At 45.1% G+C, this 16161-nt stretch overlaps 1 protein-coding gene across 1 annotated transcript; it reads left to right on the top strand.

Moving 5' to 3' along the window:
- Positions 1 to 671: 671 nt before the first annotated feature.
- Positions 672 to 14606, top strand: nacad (NAC alpha domain containing). The gene is made up of 10 exons (XM_030393897.1): positions 672 to 1163; positions 4420 to 4703; positions 4849 to 10360; positions 10796 to 11041; positions 11620 to 11711; positions 12386 to 12454; positions 12928 to 13074; positions 13530 to 13664; positions 13748 to 13870; positions 14459 to 14606. Exons 1-10 carry the CDS (start codon positions 1079 to 1081, stop codon positions 14471 to 14473), a joined length of 6708 nt encoding a protein of 2235 aa, XP_030249757.1. The 5' UTR covers positions 672 to 1078; the 3' UTR covers positions 14474 to 14606.
- The last annotated feature ends 1555 nt before the right edge of the window (positions 14607 to 16161 follow it).

The following is a 16161-nucleotide window of genomic DNA, read 5'->3' as shown; positions in this document are numbered from 1 at the left end:
TCTCACTTCTGCTGAGCTGGCACTCTATTATGGGAAGTTTTGGGTTGCCATGGAAACTACCCTTGCCCATCAGTTGGCTCAGTGGTGCCGCCCCCTCTCTGTCTTTCTATTTTCATTTATTTCTCCCTCGCCTGTTGTCTTTGAAGGTAAAGAAACAGGAAGGAGAACAAGCAGGAGTGCTGGAGATAAGACAGAGGGCAGGGACAGATGCTGTAGCTGCCCTCGAGGGAGATGACTCCCTGATTATTCCTTGGGGATCCAATCAGAGCAGGAGGTAGAGTGTGTAACTAGCATTATGCTTCTAGGTTTCGTTTCTACCCCTTCGATCGTCTGCGTTTTCAGTTTCCCTTCCCTCCTGATGTTTTTTGTGTTCCTTGAATCCCCCTTGCTTTCTCCATCTTGCTTGTGTTTTTGCAGTACTGGTCCTTTCCGTCAAGGTTGAGGGCAGCACTGAGAGAGCAGTGGAAATCTGCTGACATCATCTCTGAAGATCCAGTCATAGCTTGGCTGAGAGAGAAGGGGGGTGGGCAGAGAAAGGGGGAGGGAGGGAGGATGAGAGAGGGAAGCAGGACTTGGGCAACTGGGAGAGAATACTGCAGCTCCCTCTCAGATTCTACACACACACGCACACACACACACACACACACACACACACACACACACACACACACACACACACACACACACACACACAGATATTCAGATGAACTGGATCATGAGGCTCTAAAAAACACGCCCACAACGGCAGCATCACTGTGCTGCACCACAGAGAGAGAGAGAGAGAGGAAGGAAGGGGGAGAGAGAGAGCAGCATCTACTCCCATCTATCACTCCGTCTCTCTCTGTCTCATACACAAACACACACACAGACACACACAGACACACACAGAGACACGTGCTGCAGGGAAGATCTGAGTGTTGGGTCGCTGAGCATTCAGGTCCCCCCCACCCCACCCCATCTTCATCTCTTCTTCCTCCCTCTCTCACTCTCTCGCTCCCTCCTCTCTCCCGGTTCACCTTGTCTGTTCCGGCTGTATGGTTTATTGTTGCGTCAGAGCCAAAGAGAGCCAGCGAGAAGCATGCCGGGGGAGAGCACTCACAGATCTGTCCCCGCCGACAAGCACCCAGAGCCGGGAGCAGAGGAGACGGGGCTCCCTGGACCAGGTAGGACCTTTGGGGTTTGGTACGGAGAAGGGAGAAGGAGGTGATTAAGCAAGTAGGGCATAATGGAGATAGTGTAGAGAAAGCAGCTAGTGTTAAATAGATTAAGGCAGGAGGGGAGGAAGAGGGAGCTGGACTGAAAGCTTGGCAAACACATAGAGACTAGTGAGCAAGTGTAAGAGGCTGTCTGTGGGGTCAGTTTAGAGCTCATTTCTATCTGTGTGTTCACATGTGCATGTTGCCCCAGCTACTAGCCTCCCTCCAGATCTGTCAACTCCCAGCCCACCTACAATCTCTCCTTTAAATTCTGCATCTGACTTTCAAAACCTTTGCGTAGTCCCCCCCCAAAGAATCTCATCCAAACCCTCTGCCCCATCTTCCTAGGGCCCCCTCAACCCCTCTATCCTTCCTCCTGCTGGCCCGTCTTTAGCCCCGGAGCCCACCCCATCAACATCCACATCCTCCCAGCAATATTGCAAGCTGTAAGGGAGAGTGGCTCCTCCCTTCCCCCAGCCTCAGCAGGAACATGACACAGCAGCATGGCAGCGCTCCGTAATGTAGGGAACACGCATACACAACCACAGGAGCTTTTTGTTGTTGTCGGCAGCTGTTTTAAAACCGTTGCTGTTACTGCTCATGCTGCTGCCATGTGTCTGAAGCTGTGAAATCATGAAATAGGTGATAAAAAATTATAATAGGGAGAGAGAAATAGGAGTTGTAAAGACAGGGTCGGGTCTGATGAGCTGTTGGGAGGGTCGAGATTTGATTAACGGCCCCTGGAGCTCAGTCATCATTTAAGCAAAGTGTGGTGACTTCTGTGTCAGAGTTATAACACACAACATAGTGTACAGCTTACAGTGTGCATTGTTGTAAACACCGGGCAGTTATTAAGCCTCCTCTTCGTTAAGCTGTGCTAAATCGGAGATTCTCCTGCTTGAACTTCCTCGTGGCCCTTATCTGTTCTTAGGCCTGAAATTATTTTAAGCTTTCTTGGCCTGAATCTTGACAGAGCAGGGAGGAGAGAGAATGACTGGATGCTCCGGTTACAACTTGTATTCTGGCACATACTTGCTGAAAAATTAGTAGTTTAAAAGATTGCTTGTCACTGAAGAGAGAGGATGCAAGTGGAGAAGGACAAAGAAGCGTATGGGGCTATTGGGGTGTCTCTTCTTTGTGGCTCAATCTGAGCTCTGGCTGAAATAGAGGCTTCCCTTGGGGCTGACAGGCCAGCGCTGCAGCCTCTGTGACGCAGCTCTAGTCTGCTTCAGCCTGCTGCGGCCTGCTCCTCGTACAGCAGGCCGGGTGCTCGATTTCACTGCGCTCCCCCAGAGGAGACTCCCAGGCTGGGCCAGGGAGGGGAAGAGGCAGATAGAATGTGCAGTGAAGAGATGGAGGCTGACAGTTACGCTAGCAGATACTGGCGGCTGAGCAAAACAGCAGTTCTAACAACAGCATGCAGCTATTGCACGTGATTCAGATACCAAAGGGAAGAGGATACAGTATCTCTAAATGTGTTCAGTGTAGTTGTTGCTCGCTTCTCCCATAATGCATGTATAACCTAATTAAGTTTGTTGTTCGCCTCTGCACATGGTCACTGAAGCTAGGTGGCTTTTTTATGCAAGAGGAGACAGTCACATGTTTTATATCCATTAGACTGTGCTGTACATGTTAGTTTAGAGCTGGAGTTGGCTTTTGTGCTAGCTTGACTGTGCATCTCCCTGATTAGTGGCAGATTTTAGTCTATGGGGCATGACTCAGCACACACACAAACACACCATGAGCTTATTACTGGGACAGTGATCATGCAGGGCAGGGCAAGTGCTGATGATAGCATCCGCCACCACCACCACCACCAGAGGCAGGGCAGGGGAGCAGCAGGGGAGGAGAAGCAACATGGAGGTGAGAGAAGGGAAGAGAAAACAAAAAGGTGAAACAAGGAGTGGCCACTATTTATACCCATTTATGTATGAAGCAGGACTGAGGACAGGATTAGATAGGAAAAGGTTTAGAGAGAATTTTCGAGGGAGGGAGACAAAGCAAGGGATACAGAGCAGAGATCGAGTTAGTAAGTGATGCCTGGGTTCCTGGCAGAGCAAGTGTGTGTAAGCGTGTGTGAGGGTGTGTGTGTTTGTGGCTGGCACTGAGCTGAGCCACTTGTGTGTTATAATGGCCAATCAGCATGTGGATTGAGGTCACCGTGGCAATGGCCCAGTTAAGAGAGCAAATGAAGGTTCTGTTCCTTCCCTGTGCGCTCTATAGAAAGAGGCCTCAGCAAGTCCTTCAGGGATATTTTACTGAATATATGGTTTTGTGTTATGATCGTAATCAATCCGACATAAGAAACTCATTAAAGACAACCAGTGGAACAAATGAAGAATACAGTCTTTCATTCCAGCTTCTCCCTCTGGTTGCTTCCCCTTTCTTGCAAAACACCCTCTACTGACCCCTGACCCCATTTCTTTCAACCATCCCGTCATTTAATCTCAGCGATTTCCTCATTCCTGATGACAGTTGGGAAGATGATAACATGGTCTAGGAGGACAAGATGACAAAGTAAATTGTAATTCAATTACAGTTCCTTTTGCCTGTGGATAATTGTGCAACTGTGCATGTTGATACTGAAAGAGAAGGTTAAGTAAAATACTGTAGAGTGTAGAGAGGCGTTGTTTTTCCCTTACAGCCTTATGACAGACCACTACAGGCAGGATTATTCAACACACACACACACACACACACACACACACACACACACACACACACACACGCACACATACACACACACACACACACACACACACACAAAACATTCCTAAAACAGCCTGCTAATACAATGTGTTTTCAATCTTGCTGATTGTTTTGCTCTCCAAAGCCTTTTGCAGTGTCAGAGTAGCATAAAAGGATGAGAGATGTTTAATCTACTGACTGGCATTTAGGTGGCATTTTTTGTAGCGCACTCTGAGTTAATGTGTGGGAGAAGAAAAGTAAAGTTCAACTGAACCGAGATAAAAAGTCTATTATTGTACACTGAAGGAGGCGTAGCCTTCCACATCAAGTCTAGTGTTGTGGTACTGAGATAATTCAGTCAGCTCAGTTTATTGAATTTCTTTCATACTTCATTGCCACAGTTCAAATTTTACAAATCTGCCAAAGTGTACAGTTTTTTAAATGTGTTTTGATCTTTTTTATTCAAGATTTTGATGCAACTGCCCCTTCTCCTTATTTCTAACTGGTGTGACATTCTGCTTTTTCTGTTTTTCAGACATGACCAGACACCCGTCTACTGACTCCACCCCTAGTGACAGTGGCTCCTCCCCAAGTGACAGTGGTTCTAGCCCTTCTCCCAGTACTCCTCAGAAGCTTCTCCCAGCAATCACCTCTCCATTTGGACCCCGGATATTTCATGCCACGCCTAGCTCCTCTGGAACTCCAAGACCTCAGCCGGAAGGCTCTGACCATCGCAACAACACACCCAGATTGTCTGGAAAGTTAGGTGGCCATGGACCATGTGGCCGCCATGTTCCTGTTAAGATGGAAAGAATCAAGGTGTGTGTTATGTGTTGATGAGCATGTTTGATATTTTACAACAGAAATGCTACCTGGAATATGTAGCGTACTAGTGTGTACTAAGTTTACTAATACCAACTTTTATATGCATGTGTATAATAATGTGTATAATGTGTTATTCCAGGTGCTGACTGGTTCTGAGGTGGAGAGTGACTACCAAGAGCCACAAACTATTGACACAAGGGTGGTGATGGGTCAGGAGACACTGCTCAAAACAACAGAGATCCAGAAAGGGAAACCCCTGGTTGGGCCAAGTGGTCAGGCTATCCCTTTGCCAGCTATCCCGAGCTTTTCAGATCCTCAGTCACAAGCAAAAGAGACCCGACCGGAAACCAACAAAGAGGAAAGCCAAGTCCATAGTCCTCAAAAGCAGCAGGACCAACAAAAAGACCCTTTGCAGCCCCCAACCGTACTCCCTTCCCCTTTTAACAACCCCCTTTGCCCCTCCTCATTATCCCAAGAGCCAGTCACAACAGATGACAATTTGATAGACAACAAGGAAGAGGGTCAAACCCTTTCTCAAGACGAAGTGCCTTCCCTCTCTTTTTCTGAGCTGGCCTGTCCAGTTGCTTTGTCCTTCTCTGAACCTGCCTATACTGTTGACCCACTACGAGTGGGTGTGCCCTCATCTCTTGACCCTGATCTGTACTATACTGCCCCTTCCACCCCAATCAAGATGGCTTCCCGCACTTCACACCTTAAACATCATTCATATCCTGGCTCTCCAGCCTGCCCACTCTCCCCTGGCTCTCCCTCAGACAGCGAGGACCTCTGCTCCCCTCTCACCTCACCCTCTGGCTCTTACATCACAGCGGAGGGAGGCAGCTGGACCTCCTCTTACACGTCTTCCACTTCCCCCTCCACTTCTCCCAACTTGCTTCTCACCGAAGAAGCACAGGAGGCCCCTGCTTGTTTTGTGGGCTCCTTATCAGAAATTGGAGATGAAGTTGGGGAGGAAAAGGGACGAGCAGGTCCAGAACGGGAGGAGGAAAGAGCAGGGGACTTCTGCTTGTACCGTCCTGAGGAGTTTGTCATGAATTCACGAATAGGTATAACTGGGACAGTGATCCTGGAGGAGGACGAGGCTCTAAAAGGGGAAGAGATCAAGATTTCCAGAGAAAGTTGTCGTCCTTGCTGGGTGACTGAGGATACTTCCCCTCTGAGGAGCAGTAGCAGCCATAGCAGTGACTCCCAGGAGGATGGTGGAGAGTCTGAAAGCTCACTCTGCCCGCTGGAAGAAGACATTGCAGGGCGAGCAGAGTACTCTAGACCCATGCAAACAGGCCTGAAACTGCAACTGGAGGCATGTATATCCCAGGAAAATTATGGACAAATGGATGATGATTCAGAACTACCCTCCACTGCCCTGACTCCCGATACAGAGAACATGACCATGGCCTCATCTAGTCTTAGCCCTGACTCGCCTGTCATCCCCCTGGATGCCTTTTGTCCTGGAGCCTTTGGTAGGCTTGGTCCCAGTTCTTTCATGTTCTCCCAGGCAGCTTGTGGCGATGATATACCAGAGGAGGAAAGGATGATCCCTGCCTCCCTAATCTCCTTCCCCCTTCACACCAGTCTTATCTTTAAGGCTGATTCAATGGAAATCACCCTCTTCCCAACAGAGGAAGAGAATGAAATAGAAGTTAATGACAGAAATGAAGGAAAGGATGTTAATGCCTATGCAGCAGGAGAGGAGGAGGCAGATGTTGAAGATGACGATGATGATGACGACGATGAGGATGAAGATGATGATGATTATGATTATGATGATGATGATGATGATGATTGCGATACTAATGGTGCTGCTGACGGTGATGATGAAAATAATGATGATGTCAGTGACCACCATGATGAGGCAGGTGAGGAAGCTAAGGTGGAGGTGAAAGTGGTAGAAGAGGAGGGGGAGGAGGAGGAAGACGAGAAAGAGCAGGAAGACGATGATGAGGAGTGTGTTATCAAAGCAGTGCAGGATCCTACAGAGGAGGACAGCTCCGCATCCTTCCTTCATTCACTTTCAGAGACATCTATCAATGATGGGTTGGACGAATCCTTCTGTTTCCAAGACGATACAGATGACTCATTAGATTCTGCCTCCTATAATGGGGAGGAAGAGGAAGGTTTATACGGCACTGAAAGACATGCACAATCACTAGAACCAGTGGATGTACCTCATCCAACTGAAACCCAACCAGAACCTGAACATGTGTCTACCACTGAAACAGGTCAAACTGAACCTTTGCCCACACAACTGAGCACAGACACACTAGTAGATCATCCCCTAACCACCTGTCTTTCTGAAGCAACTGTTGCCCACCCCGAAGGCGACATTACAGAAACCAAACCTGCGGATGGCTCTAAACCCACTGAACCAAAGTTTGATCCTGAACAGGAATCTACCAGTGAAATTCATCAGACAAAACCATTTCACATGCAAGTGACCACAGACAAACCAGTTGTTCAGCAGAAACCTTGCAGTCATTCAGAAGCAATTTCTCCTCAACCAGAATCCTCCAGCAACCTGGATGAGAGTGGGATTGAGAGTGAGATGATGGATATCTCTTGTTCTTCCACCCTCCTTGAGCAGCCTAAAGACAGCCCTCAATTTAACCCTTCCCCCACTGCTGTTGTCATTCATGCTCCACCTGACCCTGCTGCCGATTTCCACATCTCTGACATTTCTAAGCAGGAGACTACCAACCTTAACAGTTCAGTTCCTGTGGGAGAGCTGGCTGAGAAAAATCCCCACATGACAGATACGACGTTGAAACAGAGTGATGACTATTATGGGGAAGAACCCACAGAAGAACCAGAAAGAGACTCTTTCAAATTGCTCATCAAGCCTCGTCATTATCAGCCAGAAAGCCACAAGGCAGTCGGAGCAAGTCGTCTTGCGTTATCAAAGTCATTTGCCAATAAAGCCGATGCTCCTGGAGGGGCAGAGGCCATGTGTAGGTCCAGTGTGCACAGGGAGTCTGAAATTGATCTTGACCAGAAGAATGGCAATGCCTCAGCTGAACCTGTGAGTGTGGAAGGTAGAAGCATTGATTCTGCTCCATCTCTGAATATGGCCACTGCTACCAATGACTTGAATAAAGGTGTTCTTCTCCTCTCCTGTCCTAAAGACCCAAATCCCAACCCCAGTAATATCCCTCTTTCTGCCTCTCCAGAGATCATCTCAGAACTTGCTGACAATCTTGTCCTGACCCCTGAACACTGCCCCAGTGACTCTGCCCAGGACAACCTGAGGGAAAACACCCTGAGTACTGACGAGGGAACGCTGGGAGCTGTTGGATCCCCTCACTCTCCCCTCGCCATCTCACCCAAAAGGGAAAACTCAGAAACAGACACAAGCAGAGGAATGGGCCCCGGAGCTGAGGCATGGCGTGACGACAGAATGGGGCTGGGGTTCGGTCCAGGATTAGGATCAGGTGCTGAGTTTGGTGTCTGGGGAGCAGGGGAATCTCTCTCTCTGTCTCTGGGGAAGAAATATGAGTTAGATGCAGAGAGTCTACTCATGTGTGATGCAGAGGGCCAAAGCACACAGACTGCCGTGGTTCCTAACATGAACAGTGAAGTGTGCAGAAATTATGACAATGTTCTGGGTTCTGTTCTGGACGAGGAAGATAACAACAATCTGTGTGGAAAGAAGGACCGGATGGCAGATGAAGAATTGGTAGGAGAGGGAGCCACCGAGTCCAACTTGGCCTGTTGGAAGTCCATCGAGGAGATCTCAGAAGCAGGAGGAGGAGAGGATGGAAGCTCCAGATTTCCAGAGGATGATGTCAGTAATCTAAATCCAGACAATGATGGAGATAACACAGACAGACAAATGCAAGACACTTGGAGGAATTCTAACAATAACAATGACTCTGCCTTTGACTCATTGGAAGTGTGTGGAAATCTGAATGCTCTATCAGAGGAAGTAAGACCTCAGAGTGTGAATTTCAGTGTTAGAGAGTCTGTGTCTAATATTCCACTTGAAGAGTTGCCACCTCAGGTTCCTGATATAATTCCTGATGAAGAACCAACAGACAGCTCCACAAACCAGACACCAGACACAGCACAATCGTCAAAAGAAGCTATCTGTAGCATCTCCGTTTCATTAGCTGAAACTCACGTGGACAAAGCCGTAACAAACCAACATCCCAGATCACCAGATCAAACCAAGTCAAGATGTCATACTAGTCTAGAGAGTCAGACAATCACTCAAGAGAGTAATAATGCATTGTCTTTGCTACATGGATCCTTTGGTTCCTTTACTCCAAAATGTAAATCTAATGGATCCAGACCCAGTAGAACTTGTCAAGACAAGATGGAAAATGTTGGTTTACATTCAGAACTAGAGATGGTGGAGCCTCAGACTGAAGGCCAAAGAAAAAGGGATGTCAGTCCTGTGACTGACAGACTTGTTGATGAACCAAAGACTAAAGATGCCTTTAGAGGACAGCAGTGTGTTGTTTGTAACTCAGGGGAAGAAGATGAAGAACAAAAAGCAGGAAAGAAAGCAAAAGAGAGACGTGAAAAGAAAGATAACAAGAACAACAAAGAAGCAAAAACCTCTCCTGCACAGGATACTCCAGAGCACCTTTCGTGTTATACGCCTAAAGAGGAACTTTGCACAGATACACCAGTTGCTGCTAAGAAAGGTAGGAGAGGGAAGCAGAACAAACACAGGGCATCCCAGATAGGCTGCCATGCTGACTCCAGCCCTGAATCTGCTGATCATCGAAAGAAACCCTCTGTTCCATTAAATACTACAGCAGATGGATGGTCAAGGGGTTGTACAGACAATTCTAAAACTAAGACAGGCCAAAAGGCAAACAACAAAGCTTCATCATCAGACTGTCAGCAGAGGACATCTGGGACGGACAAAACTGAATCTGTTTCACAGATGCAGGGAGATTACAGTACTAGCCCTGATGTCAAAAGTCCAAACAACGCACACTGCAATTCTACCAGTCATACTGCCGACAACCTCAATGTTGCGGTGGCAATGAACCAAGAATTAGATCAGAAACAGGAAGTGCTTGATAACAGACCACTATCTGATGGTCTGAGAGAAATCACAGTGGACATTAATGACAACAACATAGCTACTGGCCACAACCCACCTAACCAGGAAATCGTATCTTACTCTGCGACTCCACTTTCTACTTCAACATCTCCTGATTCCTCATCATCCACTCTGCCTATCTCCACAGAGCCAGAGGATGATCTTCCCACACCTGTGCAGGAATCCCAACCTGTTGTCTTAGATGAACAACAGTCTTCACTACCCATCTGCCACACCACCCCTACACTTTCCCCTATCTCCTTGACAACACAACAAGCCCTTGATTCGCAATTTCTTCCAAACAGCAACCTCCAAGAGGTTGCTCCTGTCCTTTCTATATCAACCACATCTGTCACAAGTGTCTCTTCCCCCTCATTATCCACTGCCTCGCCATTAAGCCTGTCCCAGCCTACCCAGGAGTCATCTTCACCTGGGTCTGGGACTATAGATTCAACCTGTGTTCCGGACTCTATTTCCCGTCCCCAATCGCAGTCCTATTCACAGTCTCAGCCGAATCTCAACATCCAGCCTCACAAACAACTCAAGCAAGGTCGCCCATGGAGCACACAAGACAGGTGCAGAGGTGAGTATAGAAATGATGGCTTGTTAGTTTGATAGCATATTGAAATACACATTGAGAAATCATTTATCCTTTTTGTTCTAGTCAGTTCTATCAGCAATGAAAGGATGTTTTGCAAGTTGGGATTGTTATTAAAAAGATTTCCATGGTCTGTTTATGTTAAGTGATAAAAAGATCAAATGCGTGGTGCCGTTAAGCTCATGTACAGAGACTTTATCCTTGCTGCAGAGGACCTGGGTTCAACTCCCGGCCTGGGGCCCTTTGCTGCGTGTCACTCGCCCCCTCTCTCTCATCCTGCTTCCTGTCCAAGTCTTCAGCTGTTCTATCAATAAAGCCAAAAGGCCAAAAAAATACTTTAAAAAGATCAAATAGCTTATTAAAACAAAGACATGTGAACAATTTGATACCACCTTGATCAATAAATGTGTGCTCTGTAAGGTCCCATTTTGGCCGAGGAGGAGACAGACAGTGAGGATGATGGACTGCCTCAGCGTGGTCGCAGATCCCAACCCAGAGGAGTTGCAGGAAGCAGAAATGGATCTATACACAAAGAGTCTGGTCCATCCAATCAACGGGAAATACAACCTTTCTCTTCCCACCAAATCTCAGACAGACAGTCAGGCTGTCCAATCAACCACAGCCACAAGATTTCTGAAGAGACCGACCTATCCTTCAAGAACAATTGTGAGTTGTTCAGACCTAAGAGTCAGCATTAGGAATCCCCTAAATTTCTTTGGCTGTGTCATCCAATCTACCCATTTCTCTTTCTCTTTCTTTTTCTCTTTCTCTTTCTCTTTCTCTTTCTCTTTCTCTTTCTCTTTCTCTTTCTGTAACAGTATACCCGCAGTTACTGCTATGTTTGAATATAGATTAATGATATTGAACAGAATAGCTTAAAATGACTGTGCTTTTATGACATGACATCACAAGACATCTAAATTCTCAGCATTATATAGCTTACTGTTTGAATTATGGCTGAAGAGTGCCCCATGGCTGAGGAGTTGCCAATAGTGCATTATAATATAAAAATCCCACAGTAAGGTTATACAATTACATTCATTTTCCAGTTCTAATTAAATGTTCAGGTGTTGATTAGATAAGCTTTTGGACAGTTTTAATGAACACTCTTCATCAGTATAGCCCCAATGAGATCATGAGTCATAAATGCCCTCATTAATTCTGCTATGGTGATTAGTTTCTATGGCAGTAAGGTTACAATACACCTTACTTACATATGCTTGCATGTGCGTGTGTTTGTGTAGGTTCAATATTGGCTTCCTGTAATGAGTCTGAGAGTGAGGGGTCAGTGCCTGAGCTTGAGGAGTCTGAACCACTGAGACCATCAGAGCACCAGGTGATTCATGCTGCTTTATTAGAAACTGTTCCTGTACTGAGTCAATCATATTATTTTTAACACTTTTTGTAACAAATATGTCGGAGAGGACATGAGTAAAACCAAGAATATGTTAACGGTGGGTTTATATTAAGGATATGTTCCGATATATTTTTTTTAAGATTGCAATATAATCATTCCTAATTCAGGAGGAAGCTGTCCGCCTGAAAAAATTTCAATCCTGTTAAGCAGAAATCTTGACAAAGCAAGCTGAATGGAAAGCTGAAGGACAACATGAACCATGAAAAATAATTACTCACATACTGAATTTGGTCTTCTGTATATACACAGTCATGGTATATATGCTTTTTTGTTGCTCTTTAACTCATCATGGATAACCTAATAATGTCCTGCTTGCTACATATTTTCAGTTGATGAAGTTTATCAGTATTTTTATTGAGTCGTAGTCATGATAAATATAAATATTTTTGTACGTCAGGCAAGCTGCTGTTACTGCTGTTGCTATAAACATAAAATGCATCATCGCCTGTATGTGCAAGAGGAAACAAAACTGCCTGGCAAAAGAGCAGTGGAAACATAACTGGGTAGAAGATGAGTCACTTCTGGTGATATAAGCAAAATTGACATATGAAAATGTTACAGTACAGGAACTGATAATTGTTTTGTTTTTTCAGTCCATCTCCTCTGCAGATGAAGGGCTAAACAGACCAAAACAGAGCCGCAGCGAGAAGAAGGCCCGCAAGGTGAGAATGATGACTGTGTAAAAATAAATATATAAAGGTCAAAGGTAATATTTATGAGTTTATTGTTTAAAGGTGCAATATGTGAGATTGGCCAGCGGTCAAATGCATACTATATGGGGCAGGATATCACAACAGCAACCACTAACTGCTATTCACTGCAGCTGATGTCAGCTAACAAGCTCAGTATCAACTATAGTATGACTCTGACTCTGCCTAGCCTGGGAGCTCTGGGGGTGTTGGTGTTGTTTACTATTGGACTATCACCTTGTGAAGTGCAAACTGGCTAGGGGCTAGCTGGTACTTCAATAGATATATCTGCAACACAATACATAGGCGTTTTTGACAGAAGCTCAAAGCTGTTATTTCCTTCACATTCTGTTGATGATTACAGTTGAAACAATTCTTACACATAGCACTTTTAATTTGTGCTTTTTTTTGTCTGCCCTTCTCACATGCTCTGTATGTGTATGTAGGCCATGTCTAAACTGGGTTTAAAGCCGGTCCATGGTGTGACCAGAATCACCATTAGGAAGTCCAAGAGTATCCTGTTTGTCATCAGCAGACCAGATGTGTTCAAAAGCCCTGCGTCAGACATATACATTGTATTTGGAGAGGCAAAGGTGAGTCTTCTTTCTTTCTTTCTTAAAGGTCCCATGTTGTATGTAGATTTGTATGTCTTTTTTCATTGTATAGACAATTTAGATGTTTTATAAATACTGTAAAGGCATCACAGTAGGTTGCAATAACACCAGCAGAGCTGATATGGATACATGGTGGGCGGTGCCTGCTCAGGCCTGTGGAAGGTGACCAATGAGTGCAGTTTGGGCTTTTCAAGAGGAGAACCTTAAAGAGACAATGTTAAGAAACAGGGTGAATAGACTGGCTGCAGCACTGGACAGTATCAGAGTACATATGTGTTTTTTTTTAACATTAAAGCATGTAAACATTTTCTACCCAAAAAATAAAAAATGAAAGTGAGCATATTATGTACCCTTTAAGCTTCAGTACATGAACTATTTTGCTTCTCGATCTCTCTCCTCTCTCTCCTCTCCTCTCTCCTCTCCTCTCCTCTCAGATTGAGGACCTGTCTCAGCAGGCTCACAAAGCAGCTGCAGAGAAATTCAAGGTGCCTGTGACCTCCTCTCCCTTGGCCCCACCAGTTCCACCCAGCCTCACCATCAAGGAGGAGAGTGAAGAGGAGGAAGAAGAGGTACTTTTGTTTCAGAACACTCAACCGTGTTGTGTAAAGTCTTTCATTTTTTGGTCAACTTTTCTTTCTCCCTAAAACACCAGGTGGACGAGGGAGGTCTCGAGCAGCGGGACATCGAGCTGGTGATGGCTCAGGCCAACGTGTCACGAGCCAAGGCCGTCCGTGCACTGAAACACAACAAGAATGACATTGTGAATGCTATCATGGTGAGGAGGAAGGAAGGGGAAGGCGGGAGCGAGAGAGAAAGAGGGTAGAGGGAGGGCAGATGGTGAACAAAATAATGACTCATAGCCAGTGAGCAGGGGAGTGCATGGAGGGGGTGGGGGGTTGGCGTAAAGGAGAAAGAGCAGAGGACAAATGACAAGTAGAAATTCTCCCCAGTAACTCAGCAACCTCTACAGTTTTGGAGGTCATCAGTGCAGTCTGATGGCCACTAGGTGGCGGCATCATCTCAGACGGAGACCACTGGGTTGTAAACGTGACGCAGATGATTTTCTCCTGACAGGATGGAAAGCAAAGATGAAGCTGCCTTGAGATCACTAGCTTTGTTATTTATGATAAATAGAGCCTCTGAAATTGACACTCCAGGGTTACTTTATTCAGACAAGCAGTGTGAAATCGTACTAATGTCTTCTCAACAATAGCGGGGAAAGAAGATGTTTGTTTGTTTTTGTTTTTTTCACCTGAATTGTATCTATTACATTGTATTTTCAATTCCATCTCTCACAGTTTCATTTTAACTCGCTGTAATCTTTTTACTTGAATCTCTTTTCTCTGTGTCCTCCTCCGCACAGGAGCTGACCATGTGAGTGGTGAGGATGATTGGACTCCTGACCCCCTCCTCCAGCCTATAAAGCCTAAACGCCACTGACTCTCTTCTGTATCGCTGCTACTGTATGTTGCATCCCCAATATCTGCTAAATAAAGTCTGTTCCAACGTGGGCTGTGGCTGCACTGTGAGATTGATTTCCCTGAACAAGCATGCAGATGGTTTAGTGTGGCTTGTTTCAACACGAGGAGGAGCACAGTCCTCGACATTCTGCGGATTTACAAGGCATACATTTGCAAGACTTGCTTCCCTACCCCATTTTCCAAATTGACTTATCTATTTACCAACCAAACCCCCAGGCTTCTTTTTCTTTTATCTTCTGTCTTCATCTATCTATCTATCTATCTATCTATCTATCTATCTATCTATCTATCTATCTATCTATCTATCTATCTATCTGTCTATCTATCTATCTATCTATCTATCTATCTATCTATCTATCTATCTATCTATCTATCATTGTTTTTGATGATATTGTCAAGGGCTCAGAGGCCTATATTTAAGTATGAGCAATTGCAAAACACTTAAAAAGCTTAATTTCACACATATCTCAAAATCTTCATGTAAAGATATCTGACAAATTGCTCATTGGGCATTCAAAAGTACTACAAGGAACATTTAACTGTTTTTGGAACAGTCTCAATTTTGTGCTGATGTCTCTATTTGACCCACATAAGCAAATAAATTAAACTATCAGCAAGAAGATCAGCTATTTTTGATATTGCTTGGTTATTTTTAATGCTTCAGGCTGGATAAATCATAAAATTAAAGCAGTCTTTCAGGAGCTTCCCTCTAGTCTGGTTGTATGGTATTAAAACATTTATAGTACTAAAGCTGCCTCACACATGCACTGTAACTCTGTATTTGTCCAGAGTTTACCCAGAGGAGCTGTATGTGTGAATATAAATGTCTGCATTATTTGCTCTGGACATTACCCTGCCGGCTCACTTGTACTAACTCTGGGTGATTATCTTTCTTTCTACAGCGGGATCTTCGTGCGTGGTCTATAGCTGGTTTGTACTCTTCTCTGCTTGTATGCATATTACTCTCCATGCTTTCAAAACACATGTAATATTGACATCAGTGCAAAAACAGTCATCATTATGGAGAAGTCTATAGCCTCTTACCCAGACGCCAGCCCCCACCCAGACCATATGGAGTATTTCCAACACGTGTGAACACGTCTGACAATATCCTGTTGTGCGCTGCATGTGTGAACAAGCAAATGTGACTATCCTGATCTGATCCTCTGGATATTGTCCAGAGTTCATCTGTTAATTGGGCTTAAGTTTCCCATGTTTCACCATTGTTATATTACAGGTAATAATAATTAATTACCTCACCGCTATGCATCCTGTAACCAGTTCTTTAAAAAAAATGTATTCTATTGAAAATGCGTTACGTCTTTCTTTCACTTGCGCTAAAAAAAATGCACACGTTAACCGGATCGAGATCTTTAACAACAGGAAGCAGTGGTGCTCATGCCACTTTTGTCCACAGGGGCCGCCAGAATCAACAAAAAAGTAATGTTCCTTGTCGCCGCTTTAATGTGAAAGGCTTTCTATCTCATTGCACGCTAAGGCAAAAACATATTTTCTTGTAATGGCTTTTTAGAAGAACATTGCTGCAATGATATAGTGATATTACACTCCAGAGGAGCAGAGGCTG

Source organism: Sparus aurata, chromosome 17, assembly GCF_900880675.1.
Source record: "Sparus aurata chromosome 17, fSpaAur1.1, whole genome shotgun sequence".
Classification (NCBI taxonomy): domain Eukaryota; kingdom Metazoa; phylum Chordata; class Actinopteri; order Spariformes; family Sparidae; genus Sparus; species Sparus aurata.
This window is presented reverse-complemented; position numbering and strand designations above follow the sequence as displayed.

What these genes read in the sequence shown, in the direction of transcription:
- nacad (XM_030393897.1), top strand. Translation starts at nt 1,079, where the DNA reads ATGCCGGGGGAGAGCACTCACAGATCTGTCCCCGCCGACAAGCACCCA. An exon ending in TTAAGATGGAAAGAATCAAG is followed by an intron (nt 4,704 to 4,848) that starts GTGTGTGTTATG and finishes GTGTTATTCCAG; the next exon opens with GTGCTGACTGGTTCTGAGGT. An exon ending in TTGTATTTGGAGAGGCAAAG is followed by an intron (nt 13,075 to 13,529) that starts GTGAGTCTTCTT and finishes CTCTCCTCTCAG; the next exon opens with ATTGAGGACCTGTCTCAGCA.